The sequence below is a fragment of the Vulpes vulpes genome, chromosome 16 (genome assembly GCF_048418805.1).
Source record: "Vulpes vulpes isolate BD-2025 chromosome 16, VulVul3, whole genome shotgun sequence".
NCBI classification, from domain to species: Eukaryota; Metazoa; Chordata; class Mammalia; order Carnivora; family Canidae; genus Vulpes; species Vulpes vulpes.
Window position 1 is genome coordinate 63,894,435 of NC_132795.1, and position 26,477 is coordinate 63,920,911.

A 26,477-nucleotide genomic window follows, 5' to 3' on the forward strand; every position below is an offset into this window, starting at 1 on the left:
TTCTATATATATATATAAGCGATAATTAGATAGAATTAAAACTATTATTGAAAGAATAGAGACAATATAATAGTATATTTTCCCAATAAATTATTTCAGTTTTCCTTAAATCAAAATTAGTCATAAGTGATAATAAAAAAAAATCCAGACTATTTGTTATAGTTCAATGTCTAATTGAATATATTAAGACATTATATATAAATTGGATATTAAAAAATATAAATAATGTAAATATATATGTAACATGTATACAACATAAGTATATAGAACCATTTTTATTCTTGTGACTGCACTATCATTTTGAAAGCTCTGATGCAGGTCTGAGGCCATGCACTATTCTTAGTGCATTAAGGATTTTCAAACACATGAAGAGAATCTAGCTTAAGCTAAATGGGATACTCCAGTTATATGCCATATTTGGCTTACTGCTTTTACTTTTTAAATGAAGGATATTTAGGAGAAAGAAATGTGTGTATAAAAATATGTACATATAGGGACACCTGGGTGGCTCAGTGGTTGATTGTTTGCCTTTGGCTCAGGGCATGATCTTGGAGCCCCAGGATGGAGTCCCACAATGGGCTCCCCACAGGGAGCCTGCTTCTCCCCCTCTGCCTATGTCTCTGCCTCTCTCTATCATGAATAAATAAATAAATAAATCTTAAAAAAAAAAAAAAAAAGTACATATAGGTATTTGGGAAAATTCCCCCATAGTACCTTAGTTCTACATGGACAGTTTTTGGTAAATCCTAAAAAGCAATAAGACTCTTACTTTATAGACTTCTACTTGCTGCTGGCTTGCCTCCAGTTCACCCTTCAAAGATGCTTGAAGTATTAAGTGATCAGTTTCCTACAGAATAAGAAACATGATTAAATTTGAAAAGTGATTCAAAAATACATAAATTGAAATATGAAACTGGGAAATTAACATACTGCTTGCTTTGAATCTGCCAGTTCTTTTTTGGTTTTCACAAGCAACTGCTTGATTTTGGTGTTTTTTTCCTCATACTGTTGCACTGAAGATTGTAGTGAAGCTAGCAAAGGAAATAATTTCAGAACAGATTAAATAATGTTTTTTTAAGATTTATTTACTTTCGAGAGAGAAAGAGCATGGGGGGAGGGGCAGAGAGAGCGAGAGAATCTCAAAGCAGACTCTGTGCTGACCACAGAGCTCCATGTGGGGCTTGATCTCATGACCCTTGAGGTCATGACTTGAGCCGAAACCAAGAGTTGGCCGTTCAACTGACTGCACCACCCAAGCACCCCAAATAATTTTTATAAATGAATTTAAGTAAATGAATGATTAAGTCTTTTCTTTGCATTTACCTATCTTTAAAAAGAAGCTTGTCTTAAAAAAATAAAAGAAAAAAATAAAAATAAACTTGTCTTAGATTTTTATTATGGAATGTTTCAAACATACACAACAGCAGTGACAACTACTGTATCCATCACTCAGCTTTTTTTTTTTTTTCCATCACTCAGCTTTACCAATCACTGATACATGGCCAATCTTACAACACAGAACAGGAATCTGTCCCACAGGCTAAAATCTGGCTACTGCCTGTTTGTAAAGAGTTTTGTTAGAACACAATCAAGCTTATTTATTTACATTTGTTCATAGCTGCTTCAGTGCAACAATGATAGTTTTGACTAATGGTGTTGGAGACTATAAAATGGCCTGCAAGGCCTAAAATATTTACTACCTGGCCCTTGATGGAAAAAGTTCGTCAACTCCTAACCCATATCCTTACCTATTCCTTGTACCCTCTTTGGTTTTGGTTTGTCTGTTTGTTTTTGGTTCTTCATAAGAAATCCATTTGTCTGTACATGTTTCAGTATATATCTTTAAATAAAGTTATATACTTAGTGTGTATCTAAAAGATAAATACTTTTATGAAGTATCTAAAAAAAAAAAAAAACGTACCTCAAATGTGATGCCATATATTTCTAATTCTATCACCACAGAGGCACATACCTGTTGTTTTTCTGATACTAATTGTTTTGTAGAATGGGACTGTCAGTGATTGTTCACTAAGGAACATATTGAAACATATAAAAATAAAAAACTTTTATGCTAAAGGAGGTTAGAAATGAGTGGATTTACTGTCTAGATCCCAGGTACCCAAATACAACCAGCAAGCAGGCCAAATCTGGCCACAGCCTGTTATGAAGGAAACAAAGAATATAAGATAGAGACCATGTAGCCTGTGAAGCCATGGAGAATGACTTCCTGGTCCTTTAAGAAAAGTGCTTAATACCTGGTCTAGGCCAGTTACACGGGCACCATGTAATTGTGTTACTAAAATATCTTATAAGCAATGATTAACTTTATAGAGTTAAATCCACATATCCAGATCCTATTACTTGGTAAACATGAACAGGTATACTGTAAGAATATATCTTAACTATGCCTTTTTATGATAAGTCTAATTTAGTTATTTCCTGGCAACTATTTGCTTGGCTATAAAAAGCATTTTATAAAGCACAAATTACATACAAAACCTTTGTTAAGTGCCCCAGGAATTGTGATTAGACACAGTTAGTTCCTGAGCTCAAAGAATAAAAATGAAATGGGGGGATAACATTTCACATAACATAATGCACAATACAAACATTACAAAAGAAATACAAAAGGCTTTGGGGCTCATAGGCGCTAAAGGTTATACAAAGTTTGCAAAGGAAACTTAGAACAGGAGACATTTAAGATTAGGAAGGACTCCAAAGGGTGGGCATGAGAGTGGGAGGGCTAGGACATGAAAAGAGATTTCCTTGAGAGATGAGATCTATAGTTACAGAAAGGCACAAATCATGTCTCAGGAAAAATGAGTAGTCTTCTCTGTGAGAGAGTAATGAGAATTAACTTGGAAAGTCAGATTGGGGCCAGTTGGTGGGGTTTCATATTAAGACGTGTGTTGCTAATTTATTAGGCAATCTTTTTTTTATGCACAGAACACTGTCCAGATGCTTTCTTATCTTTTCCCTACTCTACTGCAACTCCTGAGCTCAGCCTTCTAAGACCTTTGCTGCCATGAGTCTCGTGACTTTTGACAGATTCTACACCATTCTGATATGCTGATCTGATATGCTGGCAGACCAATCTTCCCCCATTGTCTTCAAGAAGAGCCTAAAGATATTGTGGTATTCAGGCACTCCACAAACTAGATAAAATATGTCTTCCTAATTACACCTCGCTTCTCCTTAACAGGTCAAGCTTTTCACTGCAACTCCTCAAGACTTCCAAAATTACACCATTGTTACTTTTAATTTTGTTTATTCCATCGCTGTAGAAAGTAATACCCTTTCAGTCTACAGAATCTCTCTCCCCTCTGAACTCTTAAAGAGCACTCACTGCTTATACCACTCATTTCTGTACTTATAGGTGAGAAGTGGGTGTCCTTAAACAAAGCATATCTTTTTAGTTTTTCCAGGGTATCAAGCTTCTCTTTCAGCTTAATAATCAAAAATATACACATTCACTAATTCACAAACCCAAATGTATGCATTGCAGGATACAATCTAGAGCTCTGCTCTTCAATTTACACCAGGAACACAGCTGGAAAATATGGTTGTGCATAATGAAAGATCTACACCTAGTGAATTGTCTGGAAACTCTACAATTGTTCAATTATCTGAGTATTCTACATTTTTCCCCTGGATGCAGGTAGATCATCAGAACTATGCATCCATGGCTTCAATGCTTTATTAATTCATGGAAATTACCTTTATTGAGCTGTGATTTGGCTACAACCTGAATGAAATATGCATTATGAAATAGTCGAGGGAGATTTGCTACTTTATTTGTTGTGGGAATGCCACTGAGAATACAAATCCAGATTATCAGTGGTTTCTGTTAAAATTAAATATAAAATGGATACTGGGTTTGAAAATTTCCTGAGCAGATAAAATAATTTAAGTCACAAAAGTGAAACTTAATTTAGCTTACTCTGCAAAATAAGTGAACTTGTCATCTAAAAATCCCCACTGTAATATCGAATCATTATAAAGGTTACATTTACTCATTTCACTTTATAAGCCATCCTGGGCTATCAGTCTTCAAATCTGAAAATTCCAAGTTCATGGCCTAACAGATTCTTATTTAATATTATTTATTGATTTGGTGGTTTTAATTTTGCTATTTCTGGGTGTTTCACATTCCTAAAGGTAGCATTAATTTCAAAAATCACATACGAGACTTTTGAAAACACAGATTTCAAGGCCCCACCCCTTAAGATTCTGATTCTTTATATTTGTGCCTGGGCTTTCCAAAAAGCTCTCTGGATATTCAAGTTAGGTCTGGGACCATTGTTCCACATGACAGTGTTCCTTTATAAAAATGCCTTTAAAAAAAAAACTTCTCTCACACATCTTAGTATCAGGAAAAGCTGTGTTGCTAACAAGAATCACATTTATTCTAATATTGTGGCTACCATAAACTTTGTAACTGGTAATATTTCTGTCTTTGAATGGTTTCTGGGAAGCTAAAAGTCAATTTATGGAGACCTTAGTGGTAGCAAAAGCATACAAAATGTATACTTTACGTCTTGATCTTATATCTGACTTCACTGTATAGTCCTACACCTCAACATTTCCTTTTATCACATTTCCTCATTTATATATCTAAAATCGTGTACAGCAGTATCTTTGCAGCCACCTTAAATTATTTTATGGAACTTCAGCTTCTCACCATGAGGGAATAACATGACCTAGATATACCTTCTGCTGTAAACAATTAGGAAACTGAACAATATGGAAATTCCTGAAACCGAGCTATGATCTCTGAGAAAGGATAAATAAGGTGACCTTTATTACAGTCCTAGCTTTCTGTCTGGAGGCAATTTCTAGACTGTGGAATAGGAGGGGCATCTCCATTACAAACATAATGAAGAGGTAAATGAAATACAAGAACAACAACAAAAAAATACAAATGGAATTTCTAGGGATGAAAATATATCTAAAATGAAAATATTATTGGGTGATATTTAATTATAACATATTAGACCTTGAAGATAAGAGAATTTAAAGACTAATAATTATATATCATTAAATCAATTTTAATAAAAGTGAGAAAAGAAGAGAAATTAAGAAAAACAGAGTATCACTAACCTATGAGATTATATCAAGTGGTCTAATGTATGTAATTGGAGTCCTAGGGAAAAAAAGGGAGGAAGATTTAGACAAAAAGAAGTAAATAATGGCCAAAAATATGACAAATGAAGAAAACTAGAAAAACTACATACAACAAAGAAGCTCAACAAAACACAAGCAGAATATAAACAAGAAATAAAGACACACCAAGGCATATCACAAAATTCTATACTCAGCAAAATTATCTTAAAAAAAAAAAAGATTTTATTTACTCACTTTAGAGCGAGAGAGAAAGAGAGAGAATACACATGCAGGGACGGGCAGGAGGAGAGAGACAGAGAAAGAATCTGAAGCAGATTCTGCAGTGAGCACAGAGCCCAGTGCAGGGCTCCATTCCACAACCACGAGATCATGACCTGAGGTGAAACCAAGAACTGGATGCTCTCTTGACTGAGCCACCTGGATGCTCCCCAGCAGAACTATCTTTCAAAAATGAAGATTTTTTTTTTCAGGCAAACAAAACATGACAGAATTCAATGCCAATAGCCTGCATTGCTAAAGGAAGTTCTTCAGGCAAAAGGAAAGTCAGTATTTGATGAAATCCAGATATACATGATGGAATGAAGAGCACTAGAAATGGTAGACATGTGGGTAAATATATGAAATAAAATTCTCTAGTTTTTCATTTCTTTAAAACAGGAACTGGAAAACGTTTTAAATGGTGAGATAACAAATATTATAGGTTTGTAGGTGATACAGTCTGTTACATCTACTCAGTTGTTGTGTAGCACGAAAGCAGCCACAGATGATACACACAAATGGACATAGCTGAGTTTCAATAAAACGTTCATATAACAGGCAGCTACTGTGGGCCATGGTTTGCTGATCTCTCCTTAATAGATAGCTATTTTCAAACAAAGATAACACAATTATTGTCTGTAACACATGGAGAAGTAAAATGTATGACAAAAATAGCACAAAGGGCAAAAGGAGTAAATATGAAGTGGTATAATTTACTTAAAAGTAATCCGTAATAAGTTCACAACACATACTATTAACCCTAGAGCACCCACTAAGAACTAACAAAGAGGGGGAAGCCTGGGTGGGCTTCAGAGGTTGAGCATCTGCCTTTGGCTCAGGGTGCAATCTCAGGGTCTGGGGATGGAGTCCCACATCGGTCTCCCTGGGAGGAGTCTGCTTCTCCTCCACTGCTTATGTCTCTGCCTCTCACTGTGTGTCTTTCATGAATAAATAAACACAATCTTTAAAAACAACAACAACAAAAAACGAACTAACAAAGACAAGCTAATAAAGGAGTTAAAATGGAACCATATAAATTACTCAGTTCAAAAGAAGGCAGAAAAAGAGGAAAAAGGAAACATATTACAAAACAAGTAGAAACAATCAACAAGGGCAGCCCAGGTGGCCCAGCGGTATAGCACCGCCTTCAGCCCAGGGCGTGATCCTGGAGATCCAGGATCGAGTCCCATGTTGGGCGCCATGCATGGAGCCTGCTTCTTCCTCTGCCTGTGTCTCTGCCTCTCTCTCTCTCTCTCTCTCAATGTCTCTCATGAATAAATAAAATCTTAAAAAAAAAAAACCAACAGTCAACAAGGTAGTAGGTTTAAACCTAATCATATAAATAATTATGTTAAAAATAAATAACTTACACATTCTATTTAAACAGCAGAGGCTATCAGCTTGGAGAGCATTGGAAGAGTCAACTACGTGCTATCTAAAAGAAACACTTTAGAGACTTTGGTCGACAGCTAAAGGATGGGAAAAGACATGTCATGTGAACAAGAAACAAAAGCAAGCTGGAGTGGTTATATTAATACCAAAGTGGACTTTAGAAAAGAAATACCACCAGTAATAAAAAAAAAATACATTTCACAATAATAGAGAAATTCAGTTACCAGGAGCAAGTATCGATTCTAAATGTATATGGAGTTAATTCCAGAGTTTCTAAATATATGAAGCCAAAACCGACATGTGAAAAGAGAAAGAAACCCACGGTTATGTTCAGGAAATTCAACATATCTCTCTCAGTATTTGGTAGAGCAGTAGTCAGAACATCATTAAAAATATAGAAAACCTAAACTGTCACCTGACCTGATTTAACTGACATTAGTTAGAACACGCTATCCAATAACTAATATAGTTGAACACATTGTTTTCAAGTACCTAAGGAGAATTCGCCAAAAGAAATCTTATTCTGGGCCATTAAACAAAACTCAATAGGCTTAGAAGAACTAAGGTCCTACAGAATACGTTCTCTAACTACAAAGGAATTCAGTAAGAAATCGTTAACAGAAAGATGTGAAATTCCTTTAAATGAATAAAACAATAGACTTCTAAGTAACTCATGGGTCAAAGAAGAAATCCAGAGGAAATTAAAAAATATTTTGAGCTAAATTAAACAAAAGTATAGCATACCAATTTAGGAGATGTGGCTGAAAGGGTGCCTACAGGCATATATATATATATACATCTTTAGATGCTTAATGTTAGAAATTATTTTATGGAGAAAGTGGAACATAATCACCTTAAAAAAAGATTTCACTGATATTTAAATGATCCCACACTGCTTGACAACCAGCAAATTGTGGACAAGACCATTCTTTATCTTTGTATCACTCATGCAGCTTGTACTTAAATATTTAAGTAAATGAATGCATTATGCACCAATACGGACTGTACACATCTAAACAAAAAATAGTTTTACAATCCTCATCGTCCTTAAGAATATTTAGCATTGTGTGAAAGATCTGCTTGGCAGTGAAAGACTGGTGAAATGCACAAATAAGGTTGCTTCCCTGTATTGTTATGATGAAATTATTGTAAGTTAAAGTGAATTTTGTTTTACTCACTCATTTCTTCTTGCAGAGTTTCTTGTTTCTGCTTCTGAATTTTAATTTCTTGCTCCAAATCTTCTATCTTGCTGTTTTTATTAGCTAAATTTTGATTTAGTTCTTTCATCAAACGTTCATAATCAGCTATTTCCATATTCATCAATGTGGTTTGCTGGGCATCCTGCATATATCAGAAATAAAAGATCCACATAATAGTTTAATGTTATTTGTAAAATTGCTAATTGCATAACTATAAATTATGCCAAAGGAATAAACACATCCAATTATGCTTTTCTGTAATACAGAAAGTTTATACATATGAAAAAACTAGAAATTGGCACTTTCTATTTTGTAATTTTATAAAATATTTTCACTGAATTTCATCATAGTTTTCATTAACTACAATTGACAGTTCTACACATGGAGCTCTTATTTATAAAATGTTAATATTTAAACAGCTCTTACAATACTTTTCTTTTTAGCCTCATCGTTGAAAAAAGTAGAGAAAAATAAGCCAAAGATTCTAAATATGATATGAATTCTAACTTTTGACATTAATTAAATCTTCATGTGTCATATAACAATCCTGTACAAAAAAGGAAGTATCAAACCATTTGTGAGCCTATTCTTCTGAAAAGACAGCATTTACAAAAATGTTAAACTTTCCATTTTTTGAGTCCAACAATTTATACATGATTATGTTTATGCCTCAAAAACCTTGCTTTTGAAATTTTTCTTTTCTAAACTATCAGAATCGTTTAACACTATGAATATCGACTTCAGTTTGGAATTTGGGGTTTTATTTTTACCTTTCTAACCAGCTCTAATTCTTGCATGGTTTTCTGAAGCTGTTTCTTTTCCTTCTGAAGTTGTAGCTGAAGTTCTTCAAGTTCATTTATAGAACTGGCATGCTCCTGAAATTAAAAATATTGCCACCCCGCCCCCCAAACCAACATTAAAATGGTATTTTTAAGGGTCTATAAAATAAATCTAACATATTAAAGTACAAAAGCTTGAAAATCTTTTAATATATAAAAAACATGCACCCCAAAAATCATAGCTGGGGATTCTCTAATTCATAGTTGACATACATCAAGGAATTAACTCTGTTGTATTCACAAATGCTACTCATTAGTAAGTCTTTACTTCACTTAAATGATGTGATAAAAATATCACTATATAACATAAAGTAACCCCACAGGACTGTTTTTACCTTTATCTTCTGCTCTTTCTGAAGTTTTTCAGCTTCCAACTCTTTGTCTGCCACTGCTTTAGCTTTTTGGACTTCTAAAATCTGTACTTCTAATAACTTCACATTAGACTGTAGTGTCTCAATACGAGCTAAGAGATCTTCATTATCAGAATTTAATTTTTCACACTAGAATGACAAATGATTCATGACTATAAACATGCAGAAAATATGTACAGGAGAAGAATAAAATGATGCATTGTAAGATTACTGGCACAGTATGAAAAATGAAGATTTCAAAAATAATTCCACACAATGTAAAATCAAAAATAAATTTAAAACACTATTACTGTTAAAATCAATTTAACATTACAAGATACTAGGAGCACTGGCAGAGGAAAAGGCAAAAAAGAAACAAAAACAAAACCAAAACACCCCAGGAAGCTGAGAAGTAGAGCAATAGGTAAGACAGGATAGTTGTCAGTTGTTTTGTCATATTCTTCTCCCAACAATGGGAAAAAGAAAATGATACTAAGTTTTTATTAATTTTAATGAATCTAATTTTAATTTTTATGCAAAAATTTTGAAATTGAAATATACTTAATTACATTTTTCATGTTTGCATTTACTCAATTTAAAATTACCTGAAAGGTCCTTTCAAAAAAAAAAAAATTAAAAAAATAAAAATTAAAAAAAAGGTCCTTTCAACAAAGTGGGTGCAGAGGAACGAACCTGAACATAAGAAAATGCCATACATGAAGCCCACAGCTACACCATACTCAGTGGTGAAAAGCTTTTCCTCTATGATCAGGAACAAGATAAGATTTCCACTCTTGCCATTCTTACTTAACATAGTGTTAGAAGTCCTAGCTACAGCAATAAGCAAGAAAAAAACAAAAAACAAAAAACAGGCATCCAAATTAGAAAGGAAGAAGTAAAACTCACTATTTACAGATGATTACTACGTATAGGAAATCTTAAAGACTCCACTGAAAAAAAGTTAGAGCTAATATATGAATTCAGTAGAGCTGCAGAATACAAGATCAATATACAGAAATCTGTTGTATTTGTATACTTTAATAACAAACTATCAGGAAAAGAAAGTAAGAATAAATAATACCACTTACAACTGCATCATAAAGAAAACAAAAATCTAGTAATAAATTCAACCAAAGAGATGAAAGACCAGTATATTTAAAGCTATAAGACACTGATGAAATAAACTAAAGATGATACAAACAAATGGAAAAATATTCTATGTTCATAGATTGGAAGAATTAATATTTTTCAAATATTAAAATATTGCTATCTGACCAAAGCAATCTATAGATTTGGTGTAATCCCTATCAAAAATCCAATGGCATTTTCTATAGAACTAACTAGAACAATTCTAAAATTTGTACAGAACCACAAAAGAGCCCAAATAATCAAAGCAATCTTGAAAAAGAAGAACAAAACTGGAGGGATCATGCTTCCTGATTTCAAACTTTTATAAAAGAACAATACGCAGAACAGTATAGTGCTGGCATAATAACAGACACATAGATCAATGAAACAGAAAAAAAGAGCCCAGAAATAAACCCACGCATGTCTAGTCAATTCATTTATAACAAAGGAGCCAAGAATATACAATGAGAAAAAGATAGTCTCTTCAAAAAATGGTGTTGGACAAGTTGGATGGCCACTTGAAAAAGAATGAAACTGGACCACTATATTATTCCTTACACAAAAATTAACTGAAAACGGTTTCAAGATTTGAATGTAAGACCTAAAACCATAAGACTTTTAAGAGATTGGCAGTAAGCTCCTTGACATTGGTATGTCAAAGATTTTTTGAACCTGACACCAAAATCAAAGGCAACAAAACCAAAAAATCAGTAAGTGGGACTGAATCAAACTCGACTCCAGGATCGTGCCCTGGGCCAAAGGCTGGCGCCAAACCGCTGAGGCACCCAGGATCCCCTCAAACTCAAAAACTTCTTAACAAAGGAAACCATCAACAGAATGAAAAGGCAGCCTACTGAATGGAAGAGATTATTTGCAAATCCTGTATCTGATAAAGGGTTAATATTCTAAATAAAGAACTCCTACAACTCAATAGTAAAAAACCAAAAATTCAATTTAAAAATGGGCAGAATATATAAATAGACATTTTCCTAAAAACATATAGATGGCCAATAGGTACATGAGAAGATGCTCAACATCATGGATCATCAGAGAAATGTAAATCAAAACCACAATGAGGGACGCCTGGGGTGGCTGAGCATCTGCATTGGGCGCAGGGCATGATCTGGGATCGTGTCCCATATCAGGCTCCCCATAGGGAGCCTGCTTCTCCCTTTGCCTATTTCTCTGCCTCTATCTCTGTCTCTCTCATGAATAAATAAAATCTTTAGAAAAAAGATTTAAAACCACAATGAAATATCATCTCATACCTGTTAGAATGGTTGTTAAGAAAACAAACAAACAAAAACCAAAAACAAACCTGCAACCACCCCAGAAACAAGAAGTGTTGGCAAGGATATTGAGAAAAGAGAATGCTTGTGCAATGTTGATGAGAATATAAATTGGTACAGCCACTGTGGATAAGAGTATGGAAGCTTCTGAAAAATTAAAAACAAAACCACCAAATGATCCAATATTTCAACTTCTGGATATTTATCCAAATAAAACAAAACCAGTAACTCAAAAAGATACATGTACAGCCATGTTCACTGCAGCATGACTTACAATAACCAGGATAAGGATGCAACCTAAGTGTTCATTGATGGATGAAATGGATAAAGAAAATGTGGTGTATACATCCAATAGGATAGTATTTGGCCATACAGAAGTATGGAATCTTGCCATCTGTGACAACATGAATGGACCTCAAGAACATGATGCTAACAGAAAGAAGTCAGATAGAAAAAGACAAATACTGTATGATTTCACTTATATGGAAAAAAAAATAAACAGCTAAGCTCAGAGAGAATATGCCAGAGGCACAGGGCGGGATGTGGGTGAAATGAGTGAAGGATTCAAAGGAAACAAACTTCCAGTTATAAAATAAGTCATGAAATGTAATATAAAGTATGGTGCTATAGTTAATAACAACGTATTGAATGAATATTTGAAAGTTGCTAAGAGTAAATCTTAAAAGTTCTCTTTTTTTAAAGTTCTAATCACAAGAAAAAAAAATTTTTAAAAGATTTTATTTATTTATTCATGACAGACACAGAGAGAGAGGTAGAGACATAGAGGGAGAAGCAGGCTCCCTATGGGAGCCAGATGCAGGACTCAATCCTAGAACCACAGGATTGCGACCTGAGCCAAAGGCAGATGCTCAACCACTTGAGTCCCCTGGTGTCCCACAAGAACAAAATTTTTAACTACGTATGGTGATAGGTGTTAACTAGATTTCACAATATATACAAATCATGATGTTGTACACCTAAATCTTAATTAACATGCTGTTATATGTCAATTCTACCTCAATTTTTTTTTTTTTTTTTTTTTACCTGAAAAGTCAAATTCCTTAATTGTCTTGTAAGGTCTTCTATGTGATGCTCAAAATTATTAGCACGTTCTTTTTCCAAATCCAACTGCTCTGATTGCTTGTCATATTCTAATAAAAGATTCTTCAATAAAAGACAAAAGGATTTAACTTTAGGCAATTATTATACATTCAACCAGTTGGACTGGATTATCAAGCCATATTGATACAACATTTGAGTCCATTCTGAAAGCTTACAGCATTTAAGTTCAATATTTAGAATATTTAACTGGCATTATATAATAAAATTAGCAAAATTCAGATGACTTTTAGTATGGGGGGAGCTATTCAAAGGCAAAAGGATTTCATGTTTATACAATATTTAATATCTGTAAGTTAAATATTCTAGTCATCAACAAAAATAAACTTCTGAAACATAAAATTTAAAGTTGCCTACTAACTTCCACCTAAAGAATTCTGATGAGAGAAATATAAGATAGAGGTACTAATGGAAGAAAAGGGGAAGATATTTTATAATAAGGCTCATTCTCTGTGGCAAATGTTTAACATTTTCTGGACTCTAAAATCAAAGGAATTTTCTTAGTATTTCTGGTTGGCCCCTTCTGAAAAACAAAATACTCAGATCTTTTTGCAACATACTTGCAAAAAAGGTTATCCTCCAAAATATGTACAATGAGATTGTTTCCAGACTGTGTGTGGATTTTTTTTCCTCTCTTATAAATCCCATTTTGTTTTGTTCTTGGAGAACTACCTTCTGCTCTCCTTCATGTAAATGAATTTGTGTGCAAAATAACAAAACCAGAGTTCTCTTTAAATGTTTATTTTGGAAAGCCTAAAAAGTGGCCTTCATCCAGACCAGAACTTTCATGTCCTTGGCTCTCCTCAGACTCCTCTGGGGTCTCATGTTTGACAATTATATGCTTTCTGGATCTTGCTTGCCAAATCTAATTTTGTTTCCAATTCTGATTTATACATAATCAACCATTATCCACACTGGTAGCTAAGCGTTAGAACCTGAGTTTCAATTTTATGGTCTGCCCATCTTGTGATTGGCAAAAGCAGGAATTGGAAATCTAGAATCTGGCTTATATATGTGTGTGTCCACGTTCACTTTTCTGAGGATTATTACTTCCTGGCATATTGAGAAATCATTTGTTTTGTTTTCCACACAGAGAAGATTCCATGCTTGTTTTGTATTAGTGTAGATTTCTCTAACTCTATAGATCAGAGATCTTTTTCCTCTTAAGCTCTATCAAGTCTTCTTTGTTTTTACTCACTATGGTTCTAACAGTTGTCAAGGACTGCAAAACTTGAATACTAAAGCTGACTGTAATAAATAATGGCTTTCTATAGGAAATTCTGATTATAATCACATATCATTCCTAAGGAGAGCATTGGAACAAAAAAATAAATGCCATACATGGCCTAATTTCCTTGACGCATTCCATTTTATGTATATATACATATGCCACATCTTCTTCATCCATTCATCCATTGATAGACATTTTGGGCTCTTTCCATAGTTTGGCTATTGTTGATAATGCTGCTATAAACATTGGGGTGTACATGTCCCTTTGAGTATTTCTCTATCCTTTGGGAAAATACCTAGTAGTGCAATTGCTGGGTCATAGGGTAGCTCTATTTTTAACTTTTTGAGGAACCTCCATACTGTTTTCCAGAGTGGCTGCACCAGTTTGTATTCCCACCAACAGTGTAAGAGAGCTTCCCTTTCTCCGCATCCTCGCCAACATCAGTTGTTTCTTGGTTGTTAATTTCAGCTATTCTGACAGGAGTGAGGTGGTACCTCACTGTGGTTTGGATATGTATTTCCCTGGGGATAAGGGATGTTGAGTATCTTGTCATGTATCTGCTAGCCAACTGGATGTCTTCTTTAGAAAAATGTCTAATTATGTTTCTGCCCATTTCCTAACTGGATTATTTAATTTTTTTGGGTGGTGGGTTTGGTAAGTTCTTTTCGATTTTGGATACTAACCTTTTACAGATATGTCATTCACAAATATCTTCTCCTATTACATAGGTACCTTTTAGTTTTGTTGTTTCCTTTGCTGTGCAAATAAGCTTTTTATCTTGATGAAGTCCCAATAATTCTTTCTTGCTTTTGTTTCCCTTGCCTCCAGCAACATGTCAGGTAAGAAGTTGCTATGGCAGAGGTTAAAGAGGTTGCTGCCCGTGTTCTCCTATAGGATTTTGATTATGTCTTTTCTCACTTTTAGGTTTTTCATCTATTTTGAATTTCTTTTTATATGACGTAATACAATGGTCCAGTTTCATTCTTCTGCATGTTGCTGTTCAGTTTTCCCAGCACCATTTGTTAAAGGGACTGTCTTTTTTCCATTGGATATTCTTTCCTGCTTTGTTGAAGATTAGTTGACCACATAGTTGTAGGTCTATTTCTGGGTTCTCTACTCTGTTCATTGATCTCTGTGTCTGTTTTTGTGCCAGTACCACACTGTCTTGATCACTACAGCTTTGTAATACAGCTTGAAATCCACAATTGTGACACCTCAAGTTTTGGATTGCTTTTAGTGACCATCATTCTTAAACATATCAGCACTGCTGATTTAATCTTAAATCCTGCTGTTTCATCACAAATGGAATTCCAACCTCAAAGACTGAAAAGATTTTACAACTATAAAACCTATTTTAAAAATGTTTTAATAGACTTCATTTTTTTTCTTTTTAAAGTTTAGGTTCACACCAAAACTGAGAGGAAGGCACAGAGGCTTTTCATTATCCTTCCACATCAAATACAGAGCCCGACATTATCAACAGTCCCCATTACAGTGATACACTTATTATAAATGACAACCCTATACAAACACATCATCATCCAAAGTCCATGGTTTTACATTAGGGTTCATTTTTGGAGTTGTACATTCTCTGGGTTTGGACAAATTAAAAATGACATACATCCACCATTATAGATTATCATAGTTTCACAAACTAAAAAGAAAAAAACTTCTGTTCCACCTATTTATATTTATCCCTTCCTCCCCCAAACCCCTGGGAAACACTTTTTTTTTTTAAACTGTCTTTTGCCTTTTCCAGAATGTCATATAGTTGGAATCCTACGTTACGTAGACTTTTCAGGTTGGTTCTTTTGCTTGGTAGTAGTATACATTTAAGTTTCCTCCATGCCTTTTCATGGCTTGATGGCTCATTTCTTTTTGATGCTGAATAATATTCCATTGTTTGAATGTACCACAGTCCATCCATTCACCTACTGAAGATGACTTCAGTTGTTCCCAAATTTTGGCAATCATAAATAAAGCTGCTATAAACACCTATGTGCAGGTTTTTGTGTGGGTATGTTTTCAACTCCATTGGGTAAATACCAACGGTTATTAGATTCTACGTTAAGAGCACACTTGGTTTTGTTAAGAAACTGCCAGAGTTCTCACCAAATGGCTGTACTTACTATTTTGCATCCCCACTGGAGCTCCTGAGTGTTCCTTGCTCCATTTCCTTTTCAGCATTTAGTGTTGTTGGTGTTTCAGATTTTGGCCATTCTAAGAGGTGTGCAGTGGTTATCTCATTGTTTTCATTTGCACTTCCCTGATGACACATGGTGTGGAATATCTTTTCATGTGCTTATCTGCCATCTATCTTCTTTGGTGCGGTATCTCGTACATTTTTGGCCTATTTTTTATTCAGGTTTTTGTTTTCTTACTGTTGAGTTTTAGTAGTTCTTTGCATATTCTGGGATAACAGTTCTTCATCAGATACATGTCCTTTGCAAATATTTTCTGTTTCTCTTGACATTTTCAAAGAATGGAAATTTGTAATGTAAATGAAGTGTGTGTGTGTGTATGTGTGTATATATATATATAATCAATTCTTTCATGGGTTGTACTCTTGGTGTTCTATCTAAAAAGTCACTGCCATACCCAAATTTATAGGTTTTGTCCTGTTATCTTTTAGGAATTTCATAGTCTAATGTTTTACATTTAGGCTTGTGATCTACTTTGAGTTAATTTTTGTGAAGGATATACGGTCTGGGTCTAGGTTCCTTTTTTGTTTGCATGTGCATGTGCAGTTGTTCCAGCACCACTTGGTGAAAACATCATCTTTGCTCAACTGTCAAAGATCAGTTGACTATATTTATATGGGTGTATTTCTGAGCTCTCTATTCTGTTCGACTGATCTATTTGTCTATTCATCCACCAATACCACATTGTCTTGATCGCTGTAGTGTTATAGGTGAGGTCAGGTTAAGGTTAACCCTTCCATTTTGTTTGTCAATATTGTGTTGTTTTTTCTAAGTCTGACTTATATAATTTCCTGCTCTAAAGAACTTTTTACATTTGTTGAAAGGCAGGTTTTTCTTTGCCTATGAAGCATTTTTATTATGCAGTTATACCTTTTGTTCTTATCTCACAGTTCTTTGATATTCCATTCTCTTTTTTTCAGTCTTTTGAAATCTACTATTTTAAACAAAGAATTTGACACACCTGGTCTACCTATGGAGGAAATTAATAAATTAGATTATGGTGATCCTAAACACTTGAAAGAAGCAAGCTGCTAATGGTTTATAAAAGACAAGCCTATATTAAACTTTAAATAAGTGTTTTAAAAAATGAATTGGTTAAATACCCTTATATATTAAGGATATTAATTCCTTGTCATATTTTCATGTTAATTTTGTATTTTATACAGTTCAATCGCTCTTTTTTTGTAACTTTTTTAACTGCTTTAAGTTTAGCCAGAAATCAAATGATTAAATGTTTTATACTAGGTTTTCAAAAATCCCTTTCACTTTTGACAAAATTCTTTAAATCCATCTAGAATTTATTTTGGTGTGTGGGAATGAAGTAAAAATCTAACTCAATTATTTGAAGTAGTAATCTAATTCCTTCTTTGTTGGTTTCTAGGTTTTCAAATCTTACTGGGGTAGTGTAGCTTAGTTGGTATTAGAATAGATCTGGAACCAGGCTGCCTGAATCTAATCTTGGCTTTACTATGCTATTTGTTCTGTGAGTGGAGTCTCTTAATCTCTTTGTGCCTCATATTCCTTGCTTGTAAACTGGCAATGTTAGTAACATATTTCTTGTTTTGTTTTGTTTTTGTGTTTTGTTTTGTTTTGTTTTGAGAATTAAGTGTGATAAGATATGTAAAGTGCTTAGAAGAGAGCCTGGCCTAGAAGTGTTTTTTGTTATGCAGAAGTCTCCATGTCTTCTGTTAAATTAATGTCTTATTTTTACATCCAAAATGTATCAAATTATGATTTCATGAAAAAGTTTAGCATTTGCTAAAGCAAGATGTCCATTTTCTTTTTTCACTTTAAAAAATATTAAGTACTCTTGTGAGCTTATTTTCCATTTGAAATTTAGAATTAACAAGATTGCCCAATCCAAAAAAAATCCTAGATTTTTTTAGTGAAACTGTTTTAGAACGTATAAACCAATCTGAAAACTAGTATTTCAAATGATAATAGTTGCCATATATATTTTTTACAGTTTTCTTCATGAAGTGCTGAATTTTCTCATTAGAGTTCTTCCAAAAAATAAAATTTTTGGAATTTTCTTATTTCAGTCAATCCCACATGCTCACTCTCATCTTTACAATCACCTTTACTGTTCTACACAGTAGTTTCTTATATTTTGTCTATTTGTCTATTATTGCCACTGAAATTTAAGTCCTAAAAGGGCAGGAATTTAGTGTATTTGATTGACTGCGTTTCCCTAGTACTCACTATTTAGCCTGACTGTATAAATATTTGCTGGATACATTCCCTAGTACTCACTATTTAGCCTGACTGTATAAATATTTGCTGGATACATAAAAGAATGTAATGGTATTTATCTTACATTTAGTGATTTCACTGCACTCTTGTTTTATTATTTTTTTTAAATAGATTCTCGTTAGGTTGACAAGTGTTATTACCTCCAAAAAATTCTTTCACTTTCTTTTAAACTTGTTCTTTGAGCTTCAAGGTTATTCACTTGGCCAGAATATAAAATAATAACAGTAATAATAGCCATCATTTTTGTTACTTATTTATTAAAAAAAAATCGCAAAACAGAAATTTAGTTTTAAAAAACAATAGTTTTGAAGGAACTTTAAAGCTTACACACTTAAAATCTTGATACTAGGATGCTACCACATTACACCCAAAAAAAAAAATAGAAAAAAAGGATTTACAATACAAGGTGACTGTGTTATGGACAAGAATTTTACATTTCTAGCATTTTCTTTAACTTGGAAGTTACAAGATAACTTGATATTAAAATAACTATTTTTACCTTATAGCTTTCTGCTCCTTGAATGAGATCTCTCATGGAAGTAGACAACTGATCCTTTTCTGATCGAACAGAGTCTAGCTCTTCCCGTAGAGTCTGGGCCTATTTTAAATATGATAAGAAGTTTTTTTATGGACAGAAAAACTAGATTTTCTAATATGTAAGATTCTTGAATTTTGCATTTTTAAGTCACTTTACCTCTTTTTTGCTAGAATCTAGTTCTTTCTTTGCCTTCACAGCAACTAGTTTTATCTTATTTATTTTTTCCTCTTTCTCTTTGGATTCTTTTTCCAGATATCCTAAAAACACAAATGAAAAAAATTATAAATTCAAAAAGAAAAAATCTAAATTATTTACTGAAGGCAGGCTTAGAAACTGACTTTTAATCTGGAACACAAAATCTGTAATTTGCAATTAAAAGTAATAAAATAAGTACAGAAAATTACTAGTATCTATTTTTTTAAGTGACAGCTTAATTATGCATTACCTAAGCAAGGCAAACAACATACAAAATGTCCATTTCCTTCAATCCATCAAAATAGCCTACTTAAAAAAAAAAATCATTTCATAAGCAGCTAGAAATTGAAGAGGGTATTAGTACTCCTACTCCTTTAATATTAAAAGATTTCCGGGACACCTGGGTGGCTCAGCAGTTGAGTGACTGTCTTTGGCTCAGGGCATGATCTTAAGAGTCCCGGGATTGAGTCTCACATAGGGCTCCCTGCATGAAACCTGCTTCTCTCTGCTTATGTCTCTGCCTTTCTCTTTCTCTGTCTCTCTCAAGAATAAATAAATAAAATCCTAAAAAAATATATTAAAATATTTCCTAGAGGGCACCTGGGTGGCTCAGTAAAGGGTCTACCTTCAGCTCAGGTCACAATCTCAAGGTCCTGGGATCAAAGCTCATGTCAGGTTCCCTGCTCAGTGAGGAGTTAGCTTCTCCTTCTCCCTCTGCCCTTCCCTATCTCTTCTTGTGATTTCTCTCTCTTTCAAATAAATAAAATCTTAAAAAAAAAGAAAAAAAAGATTTCCTAGAAACTCAAGTATGGTAGGACTTTAGGTGGCAATCTGCAAATCAGGGTCATGTAGGGGAAATACCAGGCATAGTTAAATACTTAGGCTCGTAGGCACACTCCTCTTGGTTGGTAGGTATGATTTTACAACTAAACCATAATGTGTTTTACTATCCAATCCTGATCTCTCCCTTAATGTCTTTAGCCATCTCCTTTATTTTGACTTCTGTGTGCCAGATAGTTCTTGTCATTTCTGCTTAAATTACAATCTGAATTTGTGTCCTTGCTCATTAATCTAGTGCACCTGTGCTCACAGCTTTTGCCTTCCTCTGCTGCTCCAGATGACTGTTCTGTCTGTGTGTGTGTGTGTGGCAACTGTTCTACTTCTGCATTTCATCCTATGTTCTCTCCAATTCAGGCATCAGTGCAGCAATGCTTCCTCTCTTTTGTGCAGCAAATCCCCCTAATGGATTTTTTTCCCCTAATATACAATAAGAAAAATATCAAGAACTTAAAGCCAAGATGGAACAGTGGAAGCACCAAAGAGGAAGGGAAGAGGCCACAAAAGGATTGGTGAAACATTACACACACAAAGGCAAATCACCACACTTCCTCTCTGGATATCATCTCATCTCTTACCCTGTGTAAGAGCTGTGTACACATGCTCTCAAATTTCTCTTCCTTCATTTTTTTTTCTTGAATTCATTTCAATCAGGCTGTGGCCTTAGCATATCACAAAACAGGTTATCAAGTTACCAATAACCCTTATGTTGCTTAATCTAATGATTAGCTCATTGCACTAATGTTACTTGACCTATTACAGCATTTACCACAGCTAAGTATTTGTTCCCTCTTCAAACACTTCCATCACTGGCAATTCATTGGTCTTAATTTCCAAAACATTTTATGCTCTGGGTTTTCCTAACTTGCTGGATGTTCCTTCTCAATGCCCTTTGCTGTTCCAGTCTTTTGGATTTTTAAATGACAGAGAACTGTCTCTGGTCTTCATCTTTTTTCTACATTCACTTCCTTGATGATCTCCATCTCATGGCTTTTAATGCAACTATTATGTTAACTAACTTTTTATGTCTGGTCCAGCTCCCTCTCCCTAACTCCAGATTTGCATATTTAGCAATCTACCTGACATCTACATTTTGGTTATTTAAACTTGCCTAGGGTGCACCGAGATGGCCTAGTCTGTTAAAGGTTTGCCTTCAGCTCAGGTCATGATCCTAGGGTCGTGGACTCCAGCCCCACATTGGGTTCCCTGGTCAGTGAGGAGCCTACTTCTCCGTCTCCCTCTGCCTGCTGCTCCCCCTGCTTCTACTCTCTCTGTCAAATAATTAATTAATTAATTAATTAATCTCAAAATAAAACCCAAACAACTTGCCTCAAACTTAGTTCTAATTTCATCTAACTCCACTTGCCCCAATCATCCACTGCAAGAAAACACATTCATTATAAAATCTTCTAACTTCCTTCACCAGACAAACTTGGCACTAAAGAACTATGGTCACTTAAGTATTTGTTTCATTTAAGTGAAGTGAAATAGGTACCCCATAATGTTAATATGATGAAGATGTGTTAGGACAAAATCCTAACTCCTCTGCACACATTCTATAGCTTTTGTGATCGGACTCCTGCCTCTCCAGGAACTTCTTGGTATGCTCCTTGATGTTATAGATGTTAACATGCACGTACTTGCTGTGCCCTTCTAGCAGAATACCTTTCTTCTCTTGTCAAATTTCTCATTCTTCAAGACACAACAGAAGTATAGCCCATTCTGTGATGTTGTCCTTATTCAAGACAGTTAATCATGCCTTCCTGCGCTGCCAGCACTATACCTTCTCCATACCTCAAGCTACTACAATAATAGCCCCTTCTGGCACTGAACTCTTTGAAGACATGGTCTGTATCTTAATCACTTTGCTATTACCAGGGCAGAGATAGGCTGGCATCAAAGTAAAGTTTGCTAAATGAATGAAAAAAAAAAAAAAATCCCCAAACAATCATGGAACCATTTATAAAGGGAATCACATCAGTCCTTTGGATTAAACAACAAATCGGTAATTTTGGCAGTAAACAAACTGCCAAACTGCAAACAGATGGCAGAGAAGCAAGAATGAGGACATTAGAAAGAGACAGTTAGTTATTATGATTTAATAACTCATTAATTGGCTACTACATTTCTCAATCTACTCTAACACTAGAAGAATCTGTATAATTTATTGTAACAACATATATAAAATCATACCTATTTTTTCTTCCAGCTCTTTTAGTAAAGAAGGTTGATCATTTTCTATGGGTGATTTCTCTAAGGAATCCTAGATTTTATAGGAAACACAAAAAGAAAATCACTTCATTCTCCACAAAGAACTGGCCATCATGTCATGTACGAGAAAATCCTCATTAAAGAAAACTCACACAAAAAGCAATCTGATGACCTTTTTTTACCTTTATAGACCAGATAATACTGACATTATCATACATATATTTACTATAAAAAAACAGTAGCATCCAAGACCAAGATGAACAACCTGACACATCAAACACATAATGTAATAAGGTAAAGGTTAAATGATTGCAGTTTATCATACTTTCATAAACTTTTTGGAGAAAAGTCTAAAATCTTGGCTAAAGTTAAATACTGCAATAGCCCACTTTTCTGTTCAACAGTGCTCTTTAAGAAGGGTATATATATGTATATAACGCAAGAATGAAATCCAAGTCTTTTTCATGTAGTTCTGGTGGTGCCTAGTTGAACAATTTTGACACGGACATTTAACCCTCAAATTATTTAATCTTATGCAGGATCAAGATTTTAAAATGATTTAAAACTAGAAAGTCCCCAATGTGACTAGACAATACACAACATGAAAATGTTTAATGTACTTTCAGAAAATTGTCATTTGAGCTTAAATAATGAAACTTTACTTCTGACTTCAAAGTGTAAAATTTTAGTTTCATATTTTCTAGAATCTAGGACTAGAGCTAAGTGTTTATTTAAACTAATAAAATTAAAATAATAGTACCTTTAATAATAACAATTCTGCTGTCACATTCTGCAATTCAGCTTCTTTTTGTTCTAGTGATAGCCTCAGATTTTCAAGTTCCTTTGCAAAAATTTGTTCTTCTTCATGGGTTTCATTTTTGCTACATAATTTTTGAGAGGCTTCTTCAACTTGACTTGAAAGATTCTGATTTTCAAGTCTTAGTTTTTCATTAGCATTCTTCATTTCTAGCAGATCAGACTGCAAGGCCTCTTTATGCGACAGGATTTCTTCTAACTCTTTACTTAAAAAAACTTTCTCTTGTTCATTGTCTCTGAGTAAAGACCGAAGTTCTTCACACTGAACTACATTCTCTTCTTGAAGGCACTTCATCTTTTTTTCTAACTCTGCTACCCTCTTATCATACTGAAAAATCAAGTTGTGTTTTTCCTCATTTATTTTAGTTAAGGATTCACCTATAGCTTGTAGGACATTCATGACATCTTGCTCTCCATCTTCTGAAGCTTTGGATCCCATCTGCTTAAGAAGACCATTTAACTGAGTTTTGACAAATAACTTCTGATCCTGCTCATTTTCAAACAGTGTACTTAAATTATCCCGTTCCTTAACTGTTAACTGAAGTTTCTTTTCTAATTCAGAAATGTGTTCCCTAAGCATAAAATCTCCTTCTTTTTGGGACAGAAGAGCTTCTAAATTCCTATTCAATTGGCTCTTTTCTGAACTTAATCTGTTATTTTCCTCATAAAGAGACTTGGCTTCAGATGACAGTGCTTCCTGGTCTTCAGACATAGTTTTTAATTGAATCATAAGCTTTTCTAGTTTTTGGTTATTTTGATCCTTTTCTTTTAAAGTTTCTTCTAGTTCTCCTGTTAATTCATTTACCTTTTGTTCTAGTTCAGTGTTGTACTGGCTACTTTGCTTCACTTTTCCCCTAAGTTCTATGATCAATTGTTCTTCCTTTTCACATTTTTTATTGAGATTATCCATCTCTTCATCAGATAATTTTATTTTACTTATGAAATTATTTTTTTCCTCAGTAAGAGAACTTATCTTTGCTTCAAAATCTTGTATAATTTTATCTCTCTGATGCAGACTAATTAAACATACTTCATTCTTTTCTTGAAGACTTTTTATGGTATTTTCAAGTTCTTGTACTAATTCTTCTTGGGATAACCTTTCATTTTCTCTCTGGAGACGATTCACAGTTTCAAGAAGAGCATCTTTTTCGTTAAAAGCAGTTCTGAGCTTCTGTTGAAGTTCATTAACATCAGATGCTTGCTGCTGCTTCATTGATTCAAACTCTTGACTTATTTTCCCAGCAGATTCCCCCAGTTCTGTTTGTAAGATTTCCATAATTTCTCGCAAACTCTCATAATTTAAAATTGCTTCTTGCTTTTCTTGCTGTAGGTTTTCACACTGCTCCTTAAGACCCTGTATTTCAAACATTAATGTTAATTTTTCTTTTTCGGAGACTGATAAAAATGTCTCATTTAGTTCTGATATTTCTTTTTGGTGGTGTTCTTTAAGATTCTGCACTTCTTTATTATGTTGTTCTACAGTATAGCAAAATTGTTTATGTGAATCGTCTAGTTCAGATTTTAATTTTTCAATTACACAGCACTGTTCTTCTTTAGCTAGCAACAATTCATTAATTTTAAACTCCAAGTCTTCTCGTTCATGTAAAAACTCATCCTTTACATGTTGTGCATCAATTTCAAGTTTTAATTTAAGATTATTCATGTAAGTTACCTCATCTTTTAAAATACTATGTTGAGACTCCAATTCTTTTAAAGTATTTTCTAAATGTTTGACTTTTTCATTTACTACTTGTTCTGCATCTTCTTGTAAGACCAAAGGAAACGCCTGATTTTTGTGGTTCGCATTTGGGGCATTCTCTAAGTTTTCTAATTCACATTCACATTTCTCCTGAACGTACATCTCACTTGCCTTGCATTGTGTGACTAAATTCTCCCTTAGCTGGTTTAAATTATTTACTCCTGCTTCATCTTCTTTAGCAGATGCTTCAATCTGGCACATCAATTCTTTAATCTGCTCTTGGTGTGTAGTTCTCAATTGCAAAAGTTCTTCTTTCAAACCATTAATATCTTTTTGGTAATGCTGGGAATTAGCCTCAATGACTTCTTGGAGACGAGAAATTTCTTGCTCCTTTTCATTTGTAGCAGCTCTTAATTGGTTTTGCAGATATAAAATTTGCTCCTCAAAGGCTGGCCTGATATTCTGAATCTCCTCTTGTAGTTTTTTAACTTTATCCTCACAATCACCCTGAAATTTAAGTTGTTCAGAAAGTTCTAACTGTTTTTTTGTTGCTTCTTCCAGTTCCTTTTGCAAGCTAGCTTTATCTTCACTGTGTTTAGAATGTGTTATCATTATTTCATTTTTCAGATCTTCAATTTCTTTCACATAGTTTATTTGGGATTGTTCAAACTCCTTGTACACATCTTCCATCTTAGTTACAGAATCCTATTATAAAAAAAAGCACACAAAAATTACTTAAGACAAAAGATATACCTAACTGCCTTCAGGAAAAATATTAGCCATAGGCTAATTAGAAAAGGAAGTGAACAAAAATGTACATAGAGAAATATGATATTGAGATACTAAGAATTCTGTGCAGGTGATTAAATATGTCATTCAAAGTAATAACTAAATAAACAAAACCCAAAAAGTAATAACTGAAAATAAGAAATCTCTAAATTTAATTTCCTTTTAAAAGGTGCTCCATTGTGTAAGTTGTATTAAGTCACAATGACTTTAATTAGCATCTCCTGAGTACAATAATAAAGGATTTTTGTAGAAAATTAACTGAGACCCAATAGGCAATTGAGCATCCTAGAACTGAACGGATAATAATATTTAGAATGTGTGTGAAAATCAACTTACTTAATAAGTACTATTTCACAAAATAAGTATTTTTATTAATTTTTAACAAAGACTGACATAGCAATAAGGAAGATTAAGCAATGCAACAACATTGGCTCCATCTCCGTGTAGCAAGGTGATTTTTTCTTTTTAGGTATCAATTTGTTTTCTTTTAAATTATTAAAATCTTCAGATCAGAAGCTTGTTAAGGTCTTAGCTCTGAAAATCCTCACTATATTAGTCAACAAATAAAAAACATTAAGTTGTTGCTTTACCTCAATCTCCTGCTTCATTTTAATATTTTCCTTCTTCAGACAAAGACACTGTTGCTCAGTCTCTGCTTTTTCCAGAAGAATAGCATCTAGACGTTCAGTCAATGCCTATTATGGAATAAGATGATTTGTTTGCTGGAGTTTAAACATGGTGGATTGACCACATGCATAATTTTCTCTTCACCTTTTCCAAAGCTCACTAAAGTAAGGATAACAGATTTAAAAAGGTCTATACATAAGCACAAGGAGAAAGGGTGAAAAGAAGTGAGGATATGGGAAATTTCACCATATATTTGAAAACTGAAAAGTAGGGCCACCTGGGTAGCTCAGTGGTTGAGCGGCTGCCTTTGGCTCAGGGCATGATCCTTGAGTCCAGGGATGGAGTCCCACATCGGGCTCCCCGCAGTGAGCCTGCTTCTCCC

General features: G+C 34.0%; 1 protein-coding gene across 4 annotated transcripts in view; it reads right to left on the bottom strand.

Annotated features, from left to right (window-relative positions):
* Positions 1 to 26,477, bottom strand: part of GCC2 (GRIP and coiled-coil domain containing 2) — a 53,215-nt gene that overhangs the window by 19,242 nt on the left and 7,496 nt on the right. For 2 of the 4 annotated variants that reach the window (XM_026010894.2, XM_072742407.1), the window contains exons 5-15: positions 26,059 to 26,163; positions 22,925 to 25,384; positions 22,147 to 22,216; positions 19,078 to 19,178; positions 18,883 to 18,981; positions 12,624 to 12,743; positions 9,148 to 9,312; positions 8,744 to 8,848; positions 7,953 to 8,115; positions 931 to 1,031; positions 770 to 847 (exon numbers count right to left, since the gene is read on the bottom strand). In XM_026010894.2, coding sequence (XP_025866679.2) covers positions 770 to 847; positions 931 to 1,031; positions 7,953 to 8,115; positions 8,744 to 8,848; positions 9,148 to 9,312; positions 12,624 to 12,743; positions 18,883 to 18,981; positions 19,078 to 19,178; positions 22,147 to 22,216; positions 22,925 to 25,384; positions 26,059 to 26,163 — 3,567 coding nt within the window. The remainder of the gene's footprint in view (positions 1 to 769; positions 848 to 930; positions 1,032 to 7,952; positions 8,116 to 8,743; positions 8,849 to 9,147; positions 9,313 to 12,623; positions 12,744 to 18,882; positions 18,982 to 19,077; positions 19,179 to 22,146; positions 22,217 to 22,924; positions 25,385 to 26,058; positions 26,164 to 26,477) is intronic. The other 2 variants (XM_072742408.1, XM_072742409.1) reach the window with 1 other exon arrangement.